This window comes from Anolis sagrei, chromosome 2 (genome assembly GCF_037176765.1).
Source record: "Anolis sagrei isolate rAnoSag1 chromosome 2, rAnoSag1.mat, whole genome shotgun sequence".
In the NCBI taxonomy this organism is placed as follows: domain Eukaryota; kingdom Metazoa; phylum Chordata; class Lepidosauria; order Squamata; family Dactyloidae; genus Anolis; species Anolis sagrei.
The window spans coordinates 196,997,127-197,019,221 of record NC_090022.1 but is presented as its reverse complement, the minus strand read 5'-3'; the positions used below and the strand labels follow the sequence as shown (position 1 = coordinate 197,019,221).

Genomic DNA, 22,095 nt, shown 5'->3' with positions numbered 1-22,095 from the left:
TTCCCTTGATGTATGGTAAGAACACTTTTCTTCCAGGTGGATCTTTGTCTTTACTCTCGTGGCTTGTTCGTGGTGTTGCAGCTCTTCTGATGTCTGTCGCAGAGTAGCTCCTGGCCTGTAGAGTCCAGCTTAAGTGGTTGGGTTCACACTGGAGAAGAAGGGGTTTGCAGATCCTGTTTGCATTGTCTACCAGGGCTTTTATTGTGATACGGCTTGGCTTGAACCCCGGACTGTATCCTGACTATTCCTGTGCCTTGCGTCTGAGAATGGATAACCATGTATGATTCTGGACTAACTGACATTGTGAATATTGAGCAGGAATTCCTGTATAAGTTCTTGATAGGGTGGGAGGCAGGGAGGAGAGGACACCTCCCCCTCCCAGAGAACCAAGACTGTCAAGGTCATCTCACAAAACAAACAAACTGGACCCATCTGGGGCTCCTCCATCCTTGGTGGTAAGAAAGGAAGAGCCCCAGTCCCAGCCAGCTCTGATTTCTATTTCAGGCAATTTTTTTTCTTTACCTAATAGTCCTTTGAACATCTCTCACCTAAATAAAATCTTCCTCTGCTTTGGTTTGTTAGTCAATAATTTGTAATTTATAATTTGCCATTTTCTTACCATACTGGTTGGGAGGTTCTTCATCATCAAAGGGCAATGAGTGTTTAATTCTTTATTATTAAATTACGATGCTCTGGATTCAAAGTTTACCAGATGCAACTGAATGTATTTTTGGACTATAAGTGATTCAGATTCCATCCAATAACCCAGATATCAATAATGTATCATTGGATAAACAGGCTACTTAATGTCAATTTTTGTTTTCCTTTTTTGCTTAAATTCCTCTGTCCCCAAAGATTGCCACCTCTAGAGAAAAAACTTCCTTTTTCTCATCCATAGGAACGTTCTATATGAATTATATATCAGTATTAAAATCCAAGAAACATTTTACATCAGAATTTTCAGCAACCTTTTTACACTTAAGATGCCAACAATTATTTGCATGTGGCAAATCATTCTTCTATAATAGATTCCAATTTATTTATTTATCGTGTCAGGGGCAACCAAACAGTTGTATTACATTTTTAACAAAACAAACAAACAAACAGACAGACAAAACACAAAGTTTGCAAACTTGGTAGTTCATTAAATGTCCTTTGACCAGTATCTGGCCACTTGGAGTGCTTCTGGTGTTGCCGCAAGAAGGTCCTCCACTGTGCATGTAGTAGGGCTCAGGTTGCATTGCAGCAGGTGATCTGTAGTTTGCTCTTCTCCAAACTCGCATGTCATGGACTCCACTTTGTAGCGCCATTTCTTAAGGTTGGCTCTGCATCTCGTGATGCCAGAGCACAGTCTGTTCAGTGCCTTCCAAGTTGCCCAGTTTTCTGTGTGCCCAGGGGGGAGTCTCTCATTTGGTATCAGCCATTGATTGAGGTTCTGGGTTTGAGCCTGCCACTTTTGGACTCTTGCTTTCTGGGGTGTTCCAGCGAGTGTCTCTGTAGATTTTAGAAAACTATTTCTTGATTTAAGTCATTGACATGCTGGCTGATACCCAAACGGGGTGAGCTGGAATGTCACTGCCTTGGTCCTTTCACTATTGGCTGCTACTTCTCGGAGGATGTCAGGTGGTGCAATACCGGCTAAACAGTGTAATTTCTCCAGTGGTGTAGTGCGCAAACACCCCGTGATAATGCGGCATGTCTCATTCAGAGCCAAATCCACTGTTTTAGCATGGTGATATGTGTTCCACACTGGGCATGCATATTCAGCAGCAGAGTAGCATACCGCAAGGGCAGATGTCTTCACTGTGTCTGGCTGTGATCCCCAGGTTGTGCCAGTCAGCTTTCGTATGATATTGTTTCTAGCACCCACTTTTTGCTTGATATTCAGGCAGTGCTTCTTGTAGGTCAGAACACGGTCCAGAGTGACTCCCAGGTATTTGGGTGTGCTGCAATGCTTCAGTGGGATTCCTTCCCAGGTAATCCTCAGAGCTCGGGATGCTTGTCTGTTCTTGAGATGAAAAGCACACGTCTGTGTTTTAGATGGATTAGGGATCAACTGGTTTTCCCTGTAGTAGGCAGTAAGAGCACCTAGAGCTTCAGAGAGCTTCTGTTCAACCATCTCAAAGCTCCCTGCTTGAGCAGAAATGGCACGATCATCAGCATAAATGAAGCTCTCCATTCCTTCTGGCAGTGGCTGGTCATTTGTGTAAATGTTGAACATGGATGGAGCAAACATGCTCCCCTGAGGCAGACCATTCTTCTGTTTCCGCCATCTGCTTCTCTGGCCCTGAAACTCAACAAAAAAGCTCCTGTTTTTAGCAGGTTTCCTATGAGGCGAGTGAGGTGATAGTCCTTTGTGATATTATACATTTTTCTCGGGAGGAGGCAGTGGTTTACAGTATCATAAGCTGCTGACAGGTCTATGAAAACAGCTCCTGTGATCTTCTGCCTTTCAAAGTCATTTTCTATGTGCTGAGTCAGGTTCAGCACTTGCGATGTGCAGCTTTTCCCTTTCCTGAAGCCAGCTTGCTGTGGAATCATACATGGGTCTATTTTTTCCGTAATTCTATGCAAAATAAATCTCTCCAGAACTTTGTAGAGGTGGCACAACAGGGAGATTGGTCTATAGGTGCTTTCAAGTCATTTCAGACTTAGGTTGACCCTGAGCGAGGGCCGGGTAAATGATCTTGGAGGGCCACATCCGGCCCCCGGGCCTTAGTTTGAGGACCCCTGCCTTAATACATTGTTATCTACCTTACTAAACCACTTTAACTAGTTCACATAGTGGTTTTCCTCCCCCCTCCAAAATTAGTCTGCTGTTATTGTCGTTCCTAGCTATTTTTGTTATGTTGTTTTATGCTGTTTTAATTGTTATTGCTTTATTTTAATTGTATTCTGCCTGGGCTTGGGCCCCATGTAAGCCACCCCAAGTCCCTTCGGGGAGATGGAGGGGGGGGGGGGGTAGAAAAAGAAGGTTCTTCATCTTTGTTGTCGCAGCTTAGTCTAATACATTTTTTATAAGGGAAAACAAAAACTTGTTGACAGAAAAAATATATTGAAAAGAAGGGAGATTTCATTTAAAATGTCTTTTCTGAAAAATAATTGTACAGGCAGAGTGTGGGAAATTTTTGACTCACCCTTTTGTATTGGATGAGCAATGCAGTGTACATAGATTGTGTTTTAGTGATCACCCTGGCATAACAAAGAATAACCAAAGATAAATAATTAAACCTATTCATCTCAATCAACTTTTTCTTAAGATAAATGATACAAATCCACAAATAACTGAAGTTGTTTGCCTGGAAAAATAGTTATTTCATATCGACCACATGATACCAGGCTGTGTAATTAATAACACAATCCTCCTGAGTTTTGCACTGAACTCTGCAGCATTATTTGACTGTTTCAAATGAATTAAAGAGCAGTGTTCCCTAACAGACATCCGCAGAAGCCTAGAGAGTACAACTCGATATTTCCTTTCAGTGAATTTCCCCAGAAAGCAGCAGTAATGGTCACCAATATGCCTATAGTTGAAATAATCTTTTGATCATTTCTGAAAGCAGCATGAGTCCACCTTGGGTGTGAGATAGGGTAGGATATAAATATGGTAAATAAACAAACAAACAAAGTTTGATTTATCCCAAACTTTAAAGGGGTCATCAAAGGTGATGCATTGTAAAGTCTGGACTAAAATTAGGGGCACACTTGATGTCGCTATGACACTGTAGAAACACCTTTCCTAAGGAAAGATTAAAGCTTTTATGTTGCTCCATCCATTTGTGTGTTCAGCTTAAAGTATTGTCTTTTATGCTGTAGAAATGTATTACTATTGTGTTATCTAATGGGAGAAAAATAAATAGATGTTCCAAGGGCAAGGAGATTCATGTTAAACATGAGAAGTTATTTTGGAATTATTTCAGCTTCCTCTTCATCACTGACAATTGATTGGGCCATTAATAACAGAATCCTCCTACAATTTGCATTGTTTTCCATAGTATTTTCATTGTTCTAGTTATTTAAGAAGCTCAAAAGCAAGGTTTTCTGTGTTGGATACCAGAGGAAAAAGGAAAATCACAAATAGATAAATCTTCTCAGCTTTTTTTCCTAGTCAACATCAAGAATGGATTGCAACTCAACTTCTCCACTTCATATCCTTATGTGGAGCATCACAATAATTGGAAACATAGTTGGCCTTTTAGGAAATGGATTTATCACAGTTGTTCAAGGTCACCAATGGCTTCAAAAAAGAAAGATTTTGCCTTGTGATTTCCTCTTAATTAATTTAAGTGCCTCCAGATTTATGATGCTGTGGTTGAAATCCATGAGCTATATTCTGGATTTCACCTCCACAGAGAGGTGTCTGCCTTCTCAAAAAATTGCATATGGAACGATTATCTGGACTTTTATGAATTTGGCCAGCCTTTGGTCTGCCTCATGGCTAAGTGTTTTCTACTGTGTGAAGGTTGCTAACTTTACCAACTGCCTCTTCCTCTGGCTGAAGCCAAGGATCAACAAGCTTGTGCCCAGGCTGCTTGGATTGTCAATAGTCATTTCCAGTATCTTCTGTGTTCCTTCAGTCATTAAATATCTTGGACAAATAAGGGATGGCAACTTGACTGTAATCTTACCAGTGAATGTCAGCCAAAATGAGCCTTATAAGAAATATGCATTTCATCTGCAGCTGTCTTATACTTCCATAAATATTTGCATAAGTATAATTGCATCCACTTTTTTGCTTGCCTCATTATGGAAGCACACAAGGAATCTGAAAAAAAGTGGTCTAGGTAGTAAAGACATCAGCACTCAGGTTCACATGAATGTCATAATAGTGGTGCTCTCTTATATCTTTTTTTACCTTGCATTTCTCACTGCTTTAATAATTGGAGCAACTAATGATTTTAAGCCTAATAGTCCTGAATCATTTATAATTGATATTTTGGCAACTTCATTTCCTTCCACACACTGCATTATATTAATATTGACTAATCCCAAACTGAAAGAAATGGCTGCTCGCATTCTGAATATTAGGTAAAATGCTTCCTAAAAAGGAGAGCAGGACAGCATATCTGTGTGTGTCCAGCTAGTGGTCTCAGATAGTGAGCTAATAATGTTGTCGAGCCCTTCTTAAGACATATTTCTCTGTATGTTTATGCTTGTACATTTTGAAGTAAATTGCTTTATTTATTTGCATCCTTTATTTGACTTTGCATCCTTTATTTGACTTCTCGATCCTGGCCTATCTGGTTTAGTATACTCTCACCAAGCATGGCAGAGAATGTCCAATATATATTTCTGAAGTAATAGAAATAATACCAATAAGAGATATACTCTGGCAGTCTGAAATTATATTCAGAACCAAACTGGCATGTCACCCAGAAGAGGATCTTGTCATTAGATGGCCTTAGACCACTAGTGGCCTATATATACATTATATGAACTTATAAACACAGCTCCATTAGGAATACGAGTGTGCATGCCTTTGCCCTGTAGTAATCCCTTTATGAATTGACCCTGGAATGTTGTCTACAATTCTATCCAGACCCCAGGAAATGATTCCTTAAATTTTATAATCCCCTCACAATTGACTGGTAGATATGGGGGCGGGGGGGGGGGGGGGAGCACATAATGAACTTACATCGTATCACCTGGATTTTTCCCCTGCATCTCTTGATAAGATCATGGCTATCAGTGGGAAATATCTCCCATACCTCAAACCAGCCTCATCCTCATAACACCCAGTGAAATGGTCATCACCTTCAAGCACCCATTGTGCACTCTGGGCTAACGCCATAGTATCCACTGGAGCCAAACCATAATGCCCATCATAGCCTCACTGGCAATTCCTACACCACATGCCTTTCTGAGAGATGGATCAACAAAAAGACTGACAACTCTCCAATGATAGTTTATTGAATTTCCTGTCATGATGAAGAGTCAACTAGCAATGATATCAGATGGAATCCAGAGTCATTCAGGATGAGAGTCCTAGCGAGACGGTTGCACCACTGTCTTCACTTCTTCATCAGCTCAGCCTAAAACATTTTTAATAAGGGAAAATGAAAGCTTGTTGACAGATAGACAGAATGTTCTGAAAACAGGGAGATTATGTAAAAATGATGTATTTGTCTTTTCTGAAAGTTGATTAAAATAAATTCTAGAGTGTGGGTAACTTTTGACACACCCTTACATATTTGATGTGCGCTGGAGTGTACACAGACTGTGTTTTAGTGATCACCCTGGCATAAAAACAATTACCAAAGATAAATAATTTAACCTATTCATCTCAATCTACTTTTTCTTAAGATAAATGATACTAGTCTACAAATAACCAAGTTGTTTACCTGGAAAAATGGTTATGTCCTATCAGTCACATGATGCCAGGTTGCATGTTTAGTAACACAATTTTCCTGAGTTTTGCATTGAACTCCATAGTATGATTTGACTGTTTCAAATGAACTAAACAGCAGTGATCTCTATTATTTCATTGTTGCAAATGAACTAAAGAGCAGTGTTCTCTAACAGACATCCAGTAGAAGCCTAGAGAATACAACGCGATATTTCCTTTCCAGAAAGCAGCAGTAACAATAATCAAAATGCCTATAGTTGAAATCATTTTTTTGACCATTTTTGAAATTGTGTCTTTTATTGGTATTTTGGAAAATGGATTTATTATAGTTGTGAATGGACACCAATGGTTCCAAAACAGGAAGATGATCCCTTGTGATTTCCTTCTGACCAGCCTGAGTTCCTCCAGGTTTATTATGCAGTTGGGTTTTCTGATATACCACATTTTGTACTTCACTCTAAATATTAATTTACAGCTTTTCTTGGGGGATGTTATTTTCTTTTGGTGGATGTTTTTCAACACGATCAGCAACTGGTGTGCCACGTGGCTGAGTGTTTTCTATTGTGTAAAGGTTGCCAACTTTGCCAACCCCCTCTTCCTCTGGCTGAAAGCAAGGATCAATGTGCTTGCACCCAGGCTGCTTGGACTGTCCGTAGCCATTTTCACAGTCTCTTGTCTTCCTTCACTTGTTGATTATTTTGGACACACAAAGTGGTACAATCTGACAGAGACTCTGCCGGAAAATGCCAGCCGAAGAGATGTTTATGTCATCGCTCTCATTATTTTTCTTCCCATGCAATTTTCTTTTTATGTCATAAATTTGTGTGTAAGTACAATTGCATCCATTCTTTTGCTTGTCTCTCTGTGGAGACACACAAGAAATCTCAAGAAAAGTGGTGTTGGTGTTCAGAGGCGGCCCTAGGTAATTTTCAATGGTAAGCAAACAGTATTTTGGCGCCCCCCCCCCCAAAAACCAATCACTATCTATTTATTTTATTTATTTATTTATTTGATGCACTTATTAACCGCCATTCTCAGCCCTTACGGGCGACTCATGGCGGTGTACAGTACACATAAAAAGACAGTTACAAAGGCCAGTATCAACAACATATAACTATACGACAAATACAAACTACATAAAAATCCGCTTCGTCTCTTAGTAGAATCATAGCCAGTCTCATCTTCCTTACAAAATCTATCTATCTATCTATCTATTAGGCCTGGGTAACAACGCAAAAATTTGTTTCTAAAATCGTTTTGTAATTGGGGTTTTTTTTTGTTTCGATATTTAAAATAATTACAAAATTTTCAAAAAAAAAGTTCGGTATTTACGAAATTTCGAAACATTTTGTAAAGATGGCGCCCTTTTTTTTCAATATTTTTTCAATATTTTTTCAATATTTTTAAAATTTAATTATTAATTAATGGGGGCTTCCGGTGGGTAATGGCGGCGGGACAGCCGCGCTAAGAGGGAGCTCTTGGTGACGGACCTGCGTGGGGGCGGTTTCAGGGGTGCGAAACACCCCGCACTCTATGCCGGATCGAGCGCAAGGGTGTTGTGAACCCGAATTTGGTGTGTAGACCCCGACGATCTTCCTTCCCTCAAGGAGGGGGGGTCAAGAGGGTCCACACCATATCGGGAAGGACATCCGCCCCGCAGGGAGCGAGCCGCGGCTATCGGCTCGCCTAACCGCATCCATCCCATTTTTATACAAGAAAAGAATACAAGAAACCTACGGGAGGGGTGAAATCCCCTTAAGAAGATTTCACGCAAGGTAACTAGGAGAAATCCTTAACTTTTATACTGTGGATTTTGGAGCGAAGAAGCTATACAAAGAGAAGCGAGTAAGAGAAGGAACAAAAAGAGACTTATCCCCCCCCCCCCGCCGCTGAAGCGGGAAGGGAAGGGGCTGTAATTGAAGGAAAGAAGAAGATATACGAGGGCGGGTGGAGAATTGCGAGACCTGGGAGGTGGAAAGATAACGAAAATAAGAAAGAAAAAAAAAAGGGAGGAACAGCCAAATAAATAGAAGCAGCATAAATAGCTTAATGTATGCTAAAGGATTGTTAGAATAATTAAAAGTACTACAGAAGAAACAATTAAGAGATTAAAACCAGAGGCCTTAAAAAAGAAAGAAAGTATTCTCACTTGACCTTGGAGCCATACTGTTTGGTCTACAAGCCGCCCTTCTCTATAAACAATCTGTGGAAAGCCAGGGAGAGGAAGTGAGGTCAGAGAAGGAGGTGACTGTGGGACGCAGAGAAGACGTGGAGACCGTAGCCTAAGGGCGGAAGTGTTCCAAAGGGACTTACATAAGGGCGGAAGTGGAAGAACGGAAATAAGAAACAGGAAACTGAAGCTCCAAAGGCCATAGAGAAAAGACGCTGCAGAGAGGCAAGAAAGGCACGAAATGGATAAATAAATTTAAAGCGGGGACGAGAAGTAGACGAATCAAGTGTGGAGCGAGGAAGAGAAGCAGACGATCCAAGTGAGGAGCGAGGAGGAGAAGTAGACGATCCAAGTGAGGAACGAGGATGAGAAGTAGACGCAACCAGGAAGAGAAGCAGATGAATAAATAGAAGAGAGCGAGGAGGAGAAGCAGACGAAATTTTGGGAGAGAACAGATTGACCGAAGGTGACATCTGGTGGCAGATTTTGGGACTGCAAGAATTTAATACGGAGAAAGAAGAATTATAACATTTCAGTTGAGAGGACTATTTTAAATATAAAATAACAGACTTAATTCATTATATTTAATTTGAGACTAGAACAAATGAACTGATTGATTTATATATTATATCCAAATTTATTACGTGAGCCTTATTGAGTAATCTATTAATTAGAGAAATTTTTTTTAATCTCTCTTTTAAAATTTAAATTGATTCTCTTTTCTCTTTCCTTAAAAAATATTTTCTTAATTAACATTAATGATAATGATAGTATAAAATTTATATATTTACATACCCATACCCCCCTTTGAGCTATGAATTGACCCTATGTTAAGTTGGACTTATGAATTAATTACTTGGTAAGATCAGTTTTATGAATCTATGAAGTTAATTGTAAGGTATTGATTATTGGGACATATTGATTATTTGGATGCTTGATAACTTGGAAGATAATTGACAGATGACAGCTAAAGGGAACACAGAGAAAGAAAGAGATATACGCACCTACGCCAGACGAGGATCACTAGACATTAATCCAAAAATGGAGAATATACTGAAAGAAATAAAAGCTTTAAAGAAAGAGATGACAGACAAGCAAGAAGAATATTTTAATAAACAAGAAGCAAACTATAAAGCTATGACAGAGGAATTTAAGAAATTGAAGACAGAGATGAAAGAGGAATATGCACAAATGAAAAAGGATATTACCCACCTCTATGGGGAGGTGAAAGAATTGAAGAGTAGTAAGGAGAAGAATGAAGAAGTCCAATCTCAGATATTGAAGAAGATAAAAGGTTTGGAAAAGCAAAATGAGAAATTAGAATTAGAACAGGAAAAAACTCTTCAGAGACAAATGGATTACCAATTACGCTTTCAAAACATTATAGAAGAAAAGAATGAGGACATTAGGAAAATAATGATAGAACTGCTGGCAAGGAATCTGAGTTGTGAAGAGGATGAGGTCGAACAGGAAGTGGACCAGATCTACAGAATTTCATCTCTTTACGCTAGGAGGAATAAGACATCGAGAGATGTGATTGTACAGTTCACAAGACGAACAACAAGAGATGACGTTCTGTACAGGAGTAACAAAGACCCAATTTTTTACAAAGAAACGAAAATTGCAGTACTTAAAGAATTCCCCCAAGCGACATTAAATAGAAGAAGGAAGTATTATTTCCTAACAGACGAATTAAAGAAACGTGGAATCAGGTTTAGATGGGAGAGAGGAGAAGGGGTGATGGTGACGTACAAGGAAGAAAGATTTTGGCTTACTTCAGAACAGAAAGCGAAGAAATTTTATGAAAATCTGATGACAGATCAAGAGGATGAAGATTTACCAAGAGACAGAAAAGGAGAAAGAAAAGACATAACCCCTAGCCAAGGTAATCAACCCAAGAAAGCTAGACATCTCTCTCCAAAAAGCTACGGCTCCCCTACTAAAAACTACGAAAGTCGGAAAACACCCCTTCAGGATTTAAGCGAAGGGGCCTGTGGCTCTGATGAAATGGCCATTGGTTTAGCGCAATTGGATATTGGTGACCTAGGATTGGACTTGGATAAAAATGACTAAAATGGAAGAATCACAAATAAAATTTTTTTCAAATAACATCAATGGTCTGAATTCTCCCCAGAAGCGCAAAAAGGTATTTGATAAATTAAGAAGATTAAATTATGACATCATTACGCTACAGGAAACCCATATTTCTCATAAACACGTGGCCTATTTAACAAATAAAAAATTAGGACAAACATATTATTCATCTTATGAAAAGAAAAAAAGGGGTGTGGTGACATATGTAAAAGAAAATATACCATCAGAATTGGCATTTAAAGATTTAGAGGGAAGATGTTTAGCAGTTAAAATAATAATGGGAAATGTCAAAATTTTGATCTGTAATATCTATGCACCAAACGATTCAAAGGCCAATTTCGCAGAATACCTGAATTCCAGACTTAAGGAAACGGATTTTGACGAACTTATGTTAATTGGGGATTTCAATGGAGTAATGAATAATCAAATGGATAAAAGTCTAAAGAAAAGGAAAGGGGGTAACTCTAGGCTACCCCAAAAATTTTTCGACCTTCAAAAGGAATTCGATATAGAGGATGTTTGGAGAAGTAGAAACCAAGAAAAACGCGATTATACCTTCTACTCATTTAGACACCAGACTTGGTCAAGAATTGACATGGCATGGGTTACACGACAATTATCTACTAAGATTTCACAAATAAATATACTTCCAAGAGACTTATCTGATCATTGCCCATTAGAAGTAATAATAAACCATAAGAAACAACGGGGGAAATGGAGATTTGATGAGAATTCAGTTAAAAAGCAGGAGGACAGAGAAATTTTTAAGAAACACATTTTGGAATATTTAAATTTTAATGACATAGAGGAAACGAAGCCGCAAATTGTGTGGGATGCATTGAAAGCAGTAATTAGAGGTCATTTGATCCGACAGGGGGCAAGGAGAAACAAGGAGAGAAACAGAAAGAGGAGAGATTTAATGAATAAAATAGAATTAAAGGAAAACGAATTGAAGAAAAAACCGGATAAGAAAAGTCTGATTAAGGAATTAAAAAGGTTAAGACAAGAAAGAGATGAGCTAGATCTGGAATACCAGGCTAGACAACTGAAATTTTTGAAACAACAAACATTTGAGAATGCTAATAGAAGCGGAAAGTGGCTCGCAAGACAAGTTAGGAAGAAGAAACAATCTAGACATATAACAAGAATCCAAATTAGAGAGAAGGTGTTAACTAAAGACACAGAAATAATCGAGGAGTTTAAGAAATTTTATGAACAACTCTATGCAAAGGAAAATATTGATAAAGAAGAGATTACGAAATATATAGGTGAAAGAAAATTTCAAAAGGTTTCAGACGAAATTAGGGAGAAGCTGAATAGAGAAATAACGGTGGAAGAGATAGAGCAAGCAATAAGTAAAATGGATGCTGACAAGGCACCAGGACCAGATGGATTTTCAGCTGGCTTCTATAAGACTTTTAAACAATCATTAATACCTTTAATGAGAAAGGTTTTAAACGAGGCATTGTTATCTCAAAAAATCCCAGATACATGGAACGAGGCGGAAGTTGTTCTGATACATAAAGAGGGGACTTTGGAAACTGAGATCAAAAATTATAGACCTATCTCCTTGTTAAATGTTGATTATAAGATTTTTGCAAATATCCTTGCAACAAGACTCAAAGAATTTTTGAAGGATTGGATTGGAGAGGAGCAATCAGGATTCCTCCCGATGAGGTCAATGAAAGATAATGTTCGTACGGTTATAGACCTATTGGAGTATTACGAATCTAATCATCAAAAGGAGCTTGCTCTATTGTTTATTGATGCTGAAAAAGCTTTTGACAATTTAAACTGGGACTTCCTTAAATTATTGATTCAAGAATTGGACATGGGAACAAATTTTAATAATGCAATCAATGCAATATACAGCTCACAAAAAGGAAAGCTAAGGATCAATGGTCAATTGACGGAAGAATTTCCTATAACCAAAGGAACTAGACAAGGATGCCCCCTCTCTCCACTCATTTTTATAATGGCCTTGGAGCCATTGATGAGAGAAATTAAAGAGGATGATAACATAAAGGGGGCTAGAGTTGGAAAACACGAGTTTAAAATAAGAGCTTTTGCGGACGATTTGTTGGGTATTGTGGAAGACCCAGTAAAGAATGCCCAATATTGGTTGAGAAAACTTAATGAATATGGAAAGGTCGCAGGCTTCAAGTTGAATAAAGGAAAATCAAAAATTATAACAAAGAATGTAAAGGAGGCGAAACAGTTAAAAATTTATGAGAGCACAGGCTTGGAGATAGTAAAGAAGATGAAATATCTGGGAATCTGGATCACAGCAAAAAATAGCCAACTGTTAAAGAATAATTACGAAATGACTTGGACGAAGATCCAAAAAGATTTAGAAAAATGGAGATTTCTAAAGCTCTCCCTTTTGGGGAGAATTTCTCTGATTAAAATGAATATTTTGCCAAGACTACTATTTCTATTTCAGAATATCCCGATTGTTAGAGGACAAACTCTTTTTAAAAAGTGGAACAAGGAAGTACTAAAATTTGTGTGGGCCGGGAAAAAGCCTAGAATAAAATACTTGAATTTGATAGATAGCAAGACAAGAGGAGGCTTGGATTTCCCGGACCTAAAAATCTATCATGATGCATGCGCTCTTCTTTGGATTAAGGAATGGATGACTCTAGATAAGGAACAATGTCTAAATTTAGAGGGTTTTGACTTGCGAGTCGGATGGCACGCATACGTATGGTATGAGAGAGAATCTAAAGAAAAGAATTTTGGCAACCACTTCGTTAGATCATCGTTATTGCGGGTCTGGCAGAAATATAAAGATTACTTTTATAAAAAAACACCTCTATGGGTATCCTCAACGGAAGCTCATCAAAGAAGACTACTAGGATGGAGAGAATGGCCCACTTATAGAGATATATTGATTAAAGGGTCTGATGAGATCAAGTCATTTGAACAAATAAAACAAAAATATAAAAGCCTTACTTGGCTACATTATCTTCAACTGAAAGACTTCTATAAACAAGATAGAAAAATAGGTTTTGAATTCGAGGAAACCTTCTGGGACAAAATATTGAATATGAAAAAGAAAATAATAACTGCTTTATACCGAAAACTACTATCATGGGCTACAGAAACGGAACAAGTAAAAGATTGTATGATCAAGTGGGCTGAAAATATAAGGAGACCCATTCTCTTTAAAGAGTGGGAACAAATGTGGAACAGGAAATTGAAATATACATATGCAATAGACTTGAAAGAAAATTGGATAAAGATGTTCCACAGATGGTATATTACACCTGAAAAATTGGCCCATATGTATAGTAATATGTCAAACAGGTGTTGGAAGGGATGCCAACAAATAGGCTCCTTTTACCATATGTGGTGGACCTGTAAGGAAACCACAAAATATTGGTCTCAAATCCATGCGGAATCTCAAAAAATTTTGAAGAAATCCTACAAAAAGAAACCTGAATATTATTTACTAGGCTTCACGGACCATGATTTACAATTAAATGATAATGAAGACAGGCTGTTTACTTACATGACAACTGCGGCAAGAATTACTTTTGCTAGTGTTTGGAAACAGGAAAAAATCCCAGGGATTGACATATGGTTGGAGAAATTAAGAGAAATAAGAGACATGGATACTTTAACTTACTATTTGAAAAAGAATACTGGCAAGTTGATAAAGAGGACAGATTGGACCCTCTTTGACGAGTATGATAAAAGAATAAGAGTACAAGAGGAATAGGGAATAACACTAGTGAAGGAATGTTCAAAAAACCGAAGTGTGAAATGGAAGTCAAATTTTATTTAGTAGGATAGGTTCTTTATTGTTTGTGTGTGTGGGTTTTTTTTTTTGTGTTTTTTTTTTTTTCTCTTTCTTTTTCTTCTTCTTTCTTTCTCCTTTTCGTTCCGAACTTTTTGGAAAAAATTTATTGTTCTCACTCTTTCGTTGTATTTTTTCCTTTATTATTCCTTTGTTGGAAATTTAATAAAATACATTTTAAAAAAAAATTTAATTATTAATTTAGTAGAATAGGGAGGAGAAATTAAAATTATTATTAAGGAGAGAAGGCAGGCACGCACTCTGGCGGGCCCTCTAATCAAGGTGGTCAGTTGAAACATTCACACCTCGCTCCAGCAGACAAGAGTCCTTTGTCCCACCCTGGTCATTATTCCACATAAATATATAAACCCCTTTTCCTACTTCCAACAGACCTCACTAGTAGAGGATGCTTGCCATAGATGCAGGCAAAACGTCAGGAGAGAATGCCTCGCTCGCCCCTCTCGCTCGCCGCTCGCTCACCCCTCTCACTCGCCATAGATGCAGGCGAAAAGTCAGGAGAAAATGCCTCTAGGCCATGGCCATATGGCCTGAAAAAACCTACAACAACCCAATCAGGGACATCTAATCACCTCTCAACAAAAGATTGCTCCAGGCACTGCCAGGCCATCAAATGCTAATCAAGGTGGTCAGTTGAAACATTCACACCTCGCTCCAGCAGACAAGAGTCCTTTGTCCCACCCTGGTCATTATTCCACATAAATATAAATCCTTATAAATATAGACTTCACTACCTCTGAGGATGCTGCTTGCCATAGATGCAGGCAAAACGTCAGGAGAGAATGCCTCGCTCGCCCCTCTCGCTCGCCATAGATGCAGGCGAAAAGTCAGGAGAAAATGCCTCTAGGCCATGGCCATATGGCCTGAAAAAACCTACAACAACCCAATCAGGGACATCTAATCACCTCTCAACAAAAGATTGCTCCAGGCACTGCCAGGCCATCAAATGCTAATCAAGGTGGTCAGTTGAAACATTCACACCTCGCTCCAGCAGACAAGAGTCCTTTGTCCCACCCTGGTCATTATTCCACATAAATATATAAACCCCTTTTCCTACTTCCAACAGACCTCACTAGTAGAGGATGCTTGCCATAGATGCAGGCAAAACGTCAGGAGAGAATGCCTCGCTCGCCCCTCTCGCTCGCCGCTCGCTCGCCCCTCTCACTCGCCATAGATGCAGGCGAAAAGTCAGGAGAAAATGCCTCTAGGCCATGGCCATATGGCCTGAAAAAACCTACAACAACCCAATCAGGGACATCTGTAATCACCTCTCAACAAAAGATTGCTCCAGGCACTGCCAGGCCATCAAATGCTAATCAAGGTGGTCAGTTGAAACATTCACACCTCGCTCCAGCAGACAAGAGTCCTTTGTCCCACCCTGGTCATTATTCCACATAAATATAAACCCTTATAAATATAGACTTCACTACCTCTGAGGATGCTGCTTGCCATAGATGCAGGCAAAACGTCAGGAGAGAATGCCTCGCTCGCCCCTCTCGCTCGCCATAGATGCAGGCGAAAAGTCAGGAGAAAATGCCTCTAGGCCATGGCCATATGGCCTGAAAAAACCTACAACAACCCAATCAGGGACATCTAATCACCTCTCAACAAAAGATTGCTCCAGGCACTGCCAGGCCATCAAATGCTAATCAAGGTGGTCAGTTGAAACATTCACACCTCGCTCCAGCAGACAAGAGTCCTTTGTCCCACCCTGGTCATTATTCCACATAAATATAAACCCTTATAAATATAGACTTCACTACCTCTGAGGATGCTGCTTGCCATAGATGCAGGCAAAACGTCAGGAGAGAATGCCTCGCTCGCCCCTCTCGCTCGCCATAGATGCAGGCGAAAAGTCAGGAGAAAATGCCTCTAGGCCATGGCCATATGGCCTGAAAAAACCTACAACAACCCAATCAGGGACATCTAATCACCTCTCAACAAAAGATTGCTCCAGGCACTGCCAGGCCATCAAATGCTAATCAAGGTGGTCAGTTGAAACATTCACACCTCGCTCCAGCAGACAAGAGTCCTTTGTCCCACCCTGGTCATTATTCCACATAAATATAAACCCTTATAAATATAGACTTCACTACCTCTGAGGATGCTGCTTGCCATAGATGCAGGCAAAACGTCAGGAGAGAATGCCTCACTCGCCCCTCTCGCTCGCCATAGATGCAGGCGAAAAGTCAGGAGAAAATGCCTCTAGGCCATGGCCATATGGCCTGAAAAAACCTACAACAACCCAATCAGGGACATCTAATCACCTCTCAACAAAAGATTGCTCCAGGCACTGCCAGGCCATCAAATGCTAATCAAGGTGGTCAGTTGAAACATTCACACCTCGCTCCAGCAGACAAGAGTCCTTTGTCCCACCCTGGTCATTATTCCACATAAATATAAACCCTTATAAATATAGACTTCACTACCTCTGAGGATGCTGCTTGCCATAGATGCAGGCAAAACGTCAGGAGAGAATGCCTCGCTCGCCCCTCGCCCAAAATCTGGCTACCAGTACCCTCTAAAATAACCCTCTAAAATCAGAACAATAAATAAAGAGCAACACTAAAAAAGGGGGGGAATTCCTGACATAAAGCAATCAGGGCCAGTTAACCGCTCCCAACAAAGGATTCCTGGGCAGCAACTAGCTCGGCTTCGAAGCTGCAAGGCCATTAAATACTCATCAAGATGACCAATTGCAACATTCACACTTACCTCAAGCAGACATGAGTTCTTTTTCCCACCCTGGACATTCCACAGATATACAAACCCCACTTGCCTAGTTACAAACAGACCTCACAGCCTCTTGAGGATGCCTGCCATAGATGTGGGTGAAACATCAGGTGAGAATGCTTCACCAAGCACCAAAGAGCATTCTGAACTCCACCAATAATAGAACTGAACCAAACTTGGCATACAGGACTTTCATGACTAACAGAAAATACTGGAGAGGGGGTTGGGAAAAATAGACCCTGACATTTGGGAATTGCAGTTTACCAAGCACCAAAGAACATTCTGAGCTCCACCAACAATAGAATTGAACCAAGCTTGGCATATAGGACTTCCATTATTACCAAATACTAGAGGGGTTTGGGGGAGGCATGGACAGAAGATGACATTTGCAGTACCTTTTGACCAGGCCTCCTTGCTGCCCTGAGAGGGGTCCAGGCTCAGCTGCAGGGAAGGAAAGGGAAAGCGAAAGAAAGAGCCTGGCTGGCTGGCTGGCTGCCTCCCTCCCTCCTGGCAGCACGTGGAGGGAGGGAGGGAGGACTTCCCTCTCGCCTAGTGGGCGGGGCCTGCGCTTCTCCATTAGAAGGCGGCTGTGGAGGGCGCATGGGGCCTGCAGGAGGAGGCGTGGCCTAAGGACAGAACAGCGCCCCCTAGCAAAAAAAGTATTCCGCCACCGCTTACTTCGAGTAATGGACGGGCCGCCCCTGTTGGTGTTAAGGACCTCAGCACTCAGGTCCACATTAAAGTCATGGCCTTTTTGTTGTTCTGGTTTTTCTTCTACTTCATAGATTTCATTGCTCTGATCGTTTATGCTGACTTCCTTAATAATATGAATAAGACTGGGAGAGTTCTAGGACTACTTCTTGGCATCTGGATGTCTGTGTTTCCTTCTGCACACTCTATTATATTAATATTAACCAATCCTAAACTGAAAAAATGTATACTTGCATCATAAAAGTAATGTATGCTCACATCATGAACATCAGACACAGCACTTCATAGCATGAAAAAAGAGCAGCAGAGGGCAGAGAAGACATCTCTCTCCACATCTAAATAAATGCACGTATGACCAATAAATCACCAGAATTAATTACTATTAAGGATCACTAGGTACTGTTTGAAAATACTCAATTAAGACAATTATAAGACTGACATTGCTCCTCCTAGAAACCTGCAGTCTTGGAATATCTGGCTTTTCTCCTTAAATCTGATATAAGATACATTACTAGATATTTGTTAGGACCTCTCAGAGTCCTAATCCAACAAATAATGAATCTGTAAAATAGTACATATAAGGTGGGCCTATAATTTTGAACAAATGGACATATGGGGAAAATGTGGGGTAAAGATATACAATTTAGTTTTTATGGTAATTTAAAAGAAAATATGTAACAATTAGAAACAATTTGTGTACATTTTGACCAATAGGAAATCTTATCATGTAATAATATAAATAATTATGCTATCTCTGAAATGGTAGATTAATATGTTTTAATTGTTGTATTTTGCATTACATTTAGAGTGGGGGCAAGAGTTTTTGTGCTATAGTTGGTGATTAGTTAGGTTGTTTTAAGTGCAATAGTTTTGCATAATAGTACAGAAATATGTTAGAGCTTTAGTTTAGTTTAAGTTTGACTACACATTTATATTACATATGTATATATATTTCTTTTTTCTTTCAGAATGCTGATTATTCTGTTGTGAACTAGTTTTTATTAAAATCAATAAATAAGTCCAGTCCTGTCTGACTCTGAGGTGTGGTGCTCATCTCCATTTCTAAGCCGAAGAGCCAGCGTTGTCCGTAGACACCTCCAAGGTCATGTGGCCAGCATGACTGCATGGAGCGCCGTTATATATACACACTTTTTTCTTTCAGAATTTTGATTATTCTGTTGTGAATTAGTTTGCATTAAAATCAATAAATATAAAATCTTTTAATATGTCACGATAAAGTGTTTGTAATGACACATTGGAATCTATGGTAGAAGAATAATCTGCCACATGCAAGTAACGGTTGACATCTTAAGTGTGAAAAGGTTACTGAAAATTGTGATGTAAAATGTTTCTGGCATTTTAATACTGATATATAATTAGTATAGAATGTGCCTATGGTTGAGAAATTTGAAGTTTTTTCTCTAGAGGTGGCAAATGAACATTACATTTTTATTTATATAGACATCTCACTGCTTCCTGGATTTTTGGATGGAATCTCAATCACTTATGGTCCAAAAATACATTCAATAGCATTTGGTAAACTGAATCCAGAGCATTGTAATCTATCTATACCAGGCATGTAGCCGGGGGGGGGGGGGGGGGGGGGCTCGGGGGGCTTCAGCCCCCCCCCCCCTAAAATTTTCATGGTGGTTCGCGAAAAGGCCTTATTGGTGCATTATTTAAACTTATGTTTATTCATATCATGATCTGATCACCATACTCAATATATCCCATATGCATGGGGGTATTGGGGTAATGATACAAAAGGTTTGCTAGGCTAGACCCTCTTTCCCTCAGACTCAGCCCCCCCCGAAACTCAGCCCCCCAGAAAACCCCCCTGAAAATTTTTTTAGCCCCCCCCCCCCCGAAACGAAATCCTGGCTACGGGCCTGATCTATACCCATAATAAAAGTGAAAAATGTGTATCTGCGTATGTGGCCAAAGTGTCTACTCACACAGACAGCCTCCCACCTCCACAAGCAAGCTATAGTTCTAGGTGCTGAGAAGCCTTCAAAGGCACTCCCTCAACTGACACTGCAGGTTATAGTGAGCACCAGGAACATGTAGCCCAAATGCTGCTAATGTCCTCCCCAAACACTAACCACTCAAGGAATGCATTCATTCGGGGACAATTTCATCCTAGATTTGATGTGCTTCCTCCACCACAGGCAGGCATCCCAGGGGTCCTTGTGTGGAATTTGCATGACCCCACCCACTGGCTCTCTCTTAACCCTTTCCTCCCATTTTCTATGACACACAGCCAACACAGGGTTTTTTTAAAAAAGAATTTTTATTGAATTTTATAGAATAACAGCGAAAGTGGGGGAATAATGTGAGGAGATAGAAAAGTAGGAAAGTTGCGAAAATCCCACGCGCATAAAAGATAAAAGAAGAAAAGAGGAAAGAACAAAACAAAACACCCCAAATGTCCAAAAAAAGAAAGAAGGGTGATAAAAAATAAATTAAAAAAAAAAAGGACTTCCTTCTGAAACCGGTTGTATCAAAAACTTTCTTTCATTTTAACTGTTGTGAAAAAAAGAAGAAAAAAGATATAAAAAAATCTATTTTATATCCTTCTAGTAACTTCGGTCTCCATTATAGTTCTTTATATCTTCTGTCCATATAATCATCAATTATTGACCAATTTGTCTCTTTGATCATATTACCTGTGTTCTTTTTTTTAATAAAAACGTTAACTTGTCCATGTCCTTGATTTCATTTATTTTATTTGCCCAGTGAATCTTTTCCGGTATTTCTTTCTGTTTCCAGGTTTTGGCAAAGACAATTCTAGCGGCTGTCGTCAGATATATAAACAAAATATCTTCATTCGCATCTAATTTTATATCATTATCCACAATTCCCAATAAATAATATTCGGGTTTTCTTGGAAATTTCTTGTTAAAAATACGTTGCATTTCTTCATATATGTTTTTCCAATATTTCTGTGATTCTAAACAGCTCCACCATAAGTGAAAGAAGGTCCCATCATGTTCGTCACATTTCCAACAAGCTTTGGATACATTCTTATACATACAGTTTAACTTTACTGGAGTCATGTACCACCTATGAAACATTTTCAACCAATTTTCCTTTAAATCCATTGCATAGGTGTACTTAAGTTTTTTCTTCCACATTAGTTCCCAGTCACACAAGGCTACTGGTCTTTTAAAATTTTCTGCCCATTTTATCATACAACTTTTTATAGTTTCAGTCTCCGTAGACCATTCTAATAGTTTATCATATAACTTTGTTATACTTTTCGTTTCTGTTTTCAAAAAATTATCCCAGAAGACTTCTTTTATTTGAAAACCCTGTTTTATATCCTGGTTATATTGTTCCTTTATTTGTAAGTAATGTAACCACGTTATTTTTGGGAAACTCTGATTTACTTCTGCTTGGGATTTTAATTCCGTTGAGCCATTTTTTAAGAGTTCTTTATAGGTAGGCCAGGTTGTCCATCCCAACAGTCTTCTCTGTTTGGCTTCCATTGGAGAAATCCAAAGAGGGGTTTTAGAATAAAAATGCTTTTTATATCTGTCCCAAATTCTGATTAATGATGACCGAATGAAATGGTTCCCAAAAATTCTTTCCTTCTGTTCTCTTCCATACCAAATATATGCGTGCCATCCTACACGTAGGTCATGGCCTTCTAGTGTAAGAAGGTTCTCTCTTTTCGGTGCCACCCAGTCCTTTAACCAGATTAGAGCACATGCTTCGTGGTAAAGTTTAAAATTAGGAAAACCAAACCCTCCTCTTGTCTTTTTATCAGTTAGAACTTGGTATTTTATTCTTGGTTTTTTTCCTTTCCAGATAAATTTCATAAGGTCTCTTGTCCATTCGTTAAATTTCTTAGTGTTCCTGATTATTGGTATATTTTGGAACAGATAAAGCAATTTTGGGAGGACTGACATTTTAATCAGTGCGATTCTTCCCATAAGAGATAAATTTATATATTTCCATCTCCCCAAGTCTTTTTGAATCTCCTTCCAGAGTCTCTCATAGTTGTTCGTAAGGAGTTGAGCATTTTTTGAGGTAATCCAAATACCCAGGTATTTCATCTTATTTACTACAGTGAGGCCCGAAACTTTCTTTAACTCTGCTTGCTTTTCTTTCGACATGTTTTTCGTTAAAATAGTTGTTTTTTGTTTATTCAGTTTAAAGCCGGCCAGCTTACCAAATTTTTCAATCATATTTAACCAATTTTTGATATTATCTCGTGGA

At 39.1% G+C, this 22,095-nt stretch overlaps 2 protein-coding genes across 2 annotated transcripts; both read left to right on the top strand.

Annotated features, from left to right (window-relative positions):
• Positions 1–4,120: 4,120 nt before the first annotated feature.
• LOC132766497 (taste receptor type 2 member 10-like) lies at positions 4,121–5,032 on the top strand. Its single transcript, XM_060760849.2, has one exon. It carries the CDS (start codon positions 4,121–4,123, stop codon positions 5,030–5,032), a length of 912 nt encoding a protein of 303 aa, XP_060616832.2.
• A 1,561-nt stretch (positions 5,033–6,593) lies between these two features.
• On the top strand, positions 6,594–18,162 carry LOC132765430 (taste receptor type 2 member 143-like). Its single transcript, XM_067464849.1, is given in 3 exon segments — positions 6,594–7,268; positions 17,879–18,092; positions 18,095–18,162. Coding segments are annotated over 3 exon segments (957 nt in total).
• Positions 18,163–22,095: the final 3,933 nt, after the last annotated feature.

What these genes read in the sequence shown, in the direction of transcription:
- LOC132766497 (XM_060760849.2), top strand. Translation starts at nt 4,121, where the DNA reads ATGGATTGCAACTCAACTTCTCCACTTCATATCCTTATGTGGAGCATC.